The sequence below is a fragment of the Anastrepha obliqua genome, chromosome 4, assembly GCF_027943255.1.
Source record: "Anastrepha obliqua isolate idAnaObli1 chromosome 4, idAnaObli1_1.0, whole genome shotgun sequence".
Classification (NCBI taxonomy): Eukaryota; Metazoa; Arthropoda; class Insecta; order Diptera; family Tephritidae; genus Anastrepha; species Anastrepha obliqua.
Genome location: NC_072895.1, coordinates 74,685,909 through 74,689,655, shown reverse-complemented (window position 1 = coordinate 74,689,655; position 3,747 = coordinate 74,685,909). Strand labels below are relative to the sequence as shown.

Below are 3,747 nucleotides of genomic sequence, written 5' to 3'. Positions count from 1 at the left end.
AATTATCCCCAGTGATAAGCAGTAGTACAAAAAAATATCGCTTTTCTGTGCCATTTACTTTAATACATATACCATTCTCCTCTAGATCTTTTATTTCTTCCACTAAAAGTTTTAGAGAGGCTTCATTTCCGTAGCTTTTATATCTACTTTTAAAAAAAAGGGCTGGAAATATATTTTCTAGTGAAGAAAGATGGTGCTCAGGTATTGAAGGAAAAGTATAATAGAAAGCAGCAACAGATTGATCTCCTTTATGCGACCCTAGAGAGTTATTAATTTCGAAGTCATCAAAATAAATGATGTAGGGAATGACATCTTTGTTCGGAAAAAGTTTAATTTTTTCTTTCCATAATGCGCCGTTGACAATACTGCTCAATTTTTCTTCACTTTTATAAGTGTTGCATAAAGTATCTTTCAGAACGTTAGGTAGCTCAAAAAACTTTTTTATCTGAAAATTTATTGGCATGATAGTACCTTTACTTTGCTTTTCCATAAAAACTATTTCATTTTTCGAAAGTAAGGGTTGGACTCTATTATCAATTTCGAATTCTTTAGCATCCTGCCAAGCATCTTTATCTTTAAGAGCTTTTAGCAACTTATAAAATGTTTTAAATTTATAAAATGGATCTTTTAGGAATGATAGGAGTTCCCTTATATTTTCAATATTGTCATCTTTCTTATTGTTTAGTAAATCATTCTCTAAAAAGGTCGCTATTGGTAAAAATAAAAGTTCAGTTAAGTCATTCACAAGTATTTCTATATCTTTTCTGGTAAAATTTGATTTGCTATGTAATTTAGTAAGAAATTGTAGAACAATATTTTCAAAAAAATTTGCTGAAAATATAGTTTCACTGGGAAATTCTGCTTGACTTATACTTTGAGTATTTATAGTTTCATTGGTGGTATTCAATGAGCTATTACTTATCAGTGAATTAACCGAATGAGAAATGCATGAGTGCGAGTTTTTAAAATGTTTTTTAAATGGCTTTAGCCCCTGAAAATGGTGACTGCAATGTACACAAAAGAAGGTGCTTGAAGATGTCAAATTATGTAAAACTTTAAAGTGGATTGCAAGAAAATCCACATTTTGAAAAACTTGTTCACACAAGAAGCACGATACCATATTGAATTATTATACATACATATATGTACGCTTATTGACAAAGTTTTCTTAACATATTATTTAAGATCGTTAATTAAACACAGTACATTTGGGGATGCTCTGTCGCCTTCTAAATTTATCGAATAAAAATACTTTTGAACAAACAACCAAAATTCTAAGCTATCACTGGGGTATTTTAAATGAAGGACATGAAATGTCTTAAAGCAAGTATCAAACGCACTCAAAAAACAGGGCATCTCATATTTGATTTCATCAAAGTAAACATAAAATTTAGCGTCACATAAATTGTAGCCAACTGCAATAATTATTGGTTGTAAGGTCTCACCGCGATCATAAAGGGAAGTCTTCAGCTTGTTTAAACAGTTTTCAACATCATTTGCCGTAACAACATGAAGAATAAACGACATCTGCGAATCTTTGATAGTAGAACGGTAAATCTTTCTTGCGGTATTTGCTTTTCGTTTTATTGTTGGACGCAGCAAAACATGAAGCAGTAGTGCAATGATCTGTTCTGAACCTATGTATATGTTTAGAAATAGTAAATATATGTAAATATAAATAAATATATGTTTGAGTAAATGCCTTGACAAACCTTTTTCTTGTGATTTTATTGTTTCCAATTGTTGCAAGTGCGCCGGATCCGTCAACTTTGTTTTTAGCAGTGGGATAATTTTGAGATTAAAGGTCTTCCATTTATCGACGATGGATGTGGAATGTGGATGCAAATAACTAAAATCGATTTGAATCTAAAAATAGATCGATACTGTTACTATATATTGTACTATGGTAATTCTTAAAATTTGGAAAACATTCAAATTTTTATAGGAGTTGCCCTATTTATAATTATAATAAGCACTTTGTTTACCAGGTTATACCCCAATGAATGTGAAAAGAGCTTCCAATTTTGTAAGACTTCAAAAATTTTGTTTTGTGTACCGTTTGTGCTTAAAATTTCTTGTCTTCGTTTTTTAAAACACTTTCGCCAATTTTCCTGCACGTCAATCCACGGCTCCGTAAAAATTTTTAGCCAATCTTGAGCCTTTGCAATTTCTAAGGAATAAATCAAAATGTTGATAATGGTACACATAAGACGTAGACAAATTCGGCTTCAGTATACCTGTTTCTTCTCCACAGTTTGAAATATCAGCTTTTGGGGATTCACCACTTATATTGCTTTTTTCATAACCAAATTCACCCGTTCTCTTTAAACGTTTTGTAGTATTATAATATTTGTCATACAATCTTCCTGAAGGCCGCGATCCAATTAAATTAAAATAAATTGCCTATGTAGAAAATATCCAAATAAAAATATTAAAATATCGTTTTAAATAAAAGACAAACCTTGTCATCATTGAATGTTTCTTCAATTTTAATAGAAATGTGCTCAAATTCTTTTCTTCCAAGTTTTATTTTATGTCTCAAGTGCCAAGTTACTATAGAATCTATTAGGATTTTACGTGCTGCGTCGTTCAGTTTTCCAGTTTCTTTGTAAGTCTGATTGACATAGTATCCATTTGGATGACTACCCAATACTGATTGAATATTCTAAATTTTGATTGATAAATTGAAATACTTTACAGTGACGTTCACTGTAGATATTTGCATATGTATATACTCACAATGGAGCCGCGGTACCCATTAGGATCGTTAATAACTTTAGAAAAAGAGCTTGTTGATTGACTGCAGTTTAAATATTGTGAATTTTCCATGTCTTCCAGGAAAGTCATGTCTACAGATATTGTATCGCAGGCTTTGACATCAGAATATCCCTTAAATAGAAAAGTTGTATTTTGTTTACCGAATAAAATTCAAATTTTATGTTTGTACTTACATTTGCGATTTTCCATTGCTGAAGCTTGAAACGAAACTCCACTTTTTCTCCTAACTTACGTTCCCGGAATAAGTATGTCAAGTCCTGCTCTTCCAAATATCTTAGCCGTTCAAGTGTTATAGATTCATCTACGATTTGTTAAAATATTACACATTTACTTAATAAGTTTATTTCATTTACAAACAGAAATCGATGAATGCAATTATTTTCACACTTTTTATATGAGCAATAAAAGCAACAACACAACCAAAGCCAAATAACGGAATGGTTGCATGGCGCCGTTTCACCAGCATTTTTGTTAATTTACAAAAGTTATTTTTAATAAACCTACCTTTTAATGTTTTTAAAATGTAGCTGAATCCCCAAGAGTCTAATATAGATTCCAGTCCGTCCTTTTCTGCAGATTCCAAAATATTATTTTCCATTTTTACAACTTACACACACAGTTTACATTCAACCGGCTCGCTCAAAGTTTTCAACCAACTGATCGCATTTGATTGATTTTTTGATTTTTTGATTTTTTAACTGCTGTATCAATGGTTACTTTAACACAAGGAATAGTAGTGGCACAATTTGCCACTGTCAAAATAACCTATTGAAATTGTCAAAAGCCATTTTCAGGGAGAAATATTTTAACTGATTGGTACTGGTATAATTAACCAAGGTTTATGGTTGATTTAGTTTTTTTTCAAATGTACAATTTTATTGTAAAATTAACCAAATAAGATCAGTTAAATCACACTAACAAAATAGCATTAGAAAAAAAATACGATTTACGTAGGTTAATTTTACTGAA

General features: G+C 30.8%; 1 protein-coding gene across 1 annotated transcript; it reads right to left on the bottom strand.

Annotated features, from left to right (window-relative positions):
- Positions 1-1,171: 1,171 nt before the first annotated feature.
- LOC129244844 (uncharacterized) lies at positions 1,172-3,425 on the bottom strand. The gene is made up of 8 exons (XM_054882725.1): positions 3,283-3,425; positions 2,952-3,079; positions 2,740-2,889; positions 2,462-2,665; positions 2,238-2,403; positions 1,986-2,170; positions 1,713-1,866; positions 1,172-1,637 (listed from the first exon to the last, which is right to left on the bottom strand). The coding sequence occupies exons 1-8, from the start codon at positions 3,374-3,376 to the stop codon at positions 1,177-1,179; spliced, it is 1,542 nt and encodes a 513-aa protein (XP_054738700.1). The 5' UTR covers positions 3,377-3,425; the 3' UTR covers positions 1,172-1,176.
- Positions 3,426-3,747: the final 322 nt, after the last annotated feature.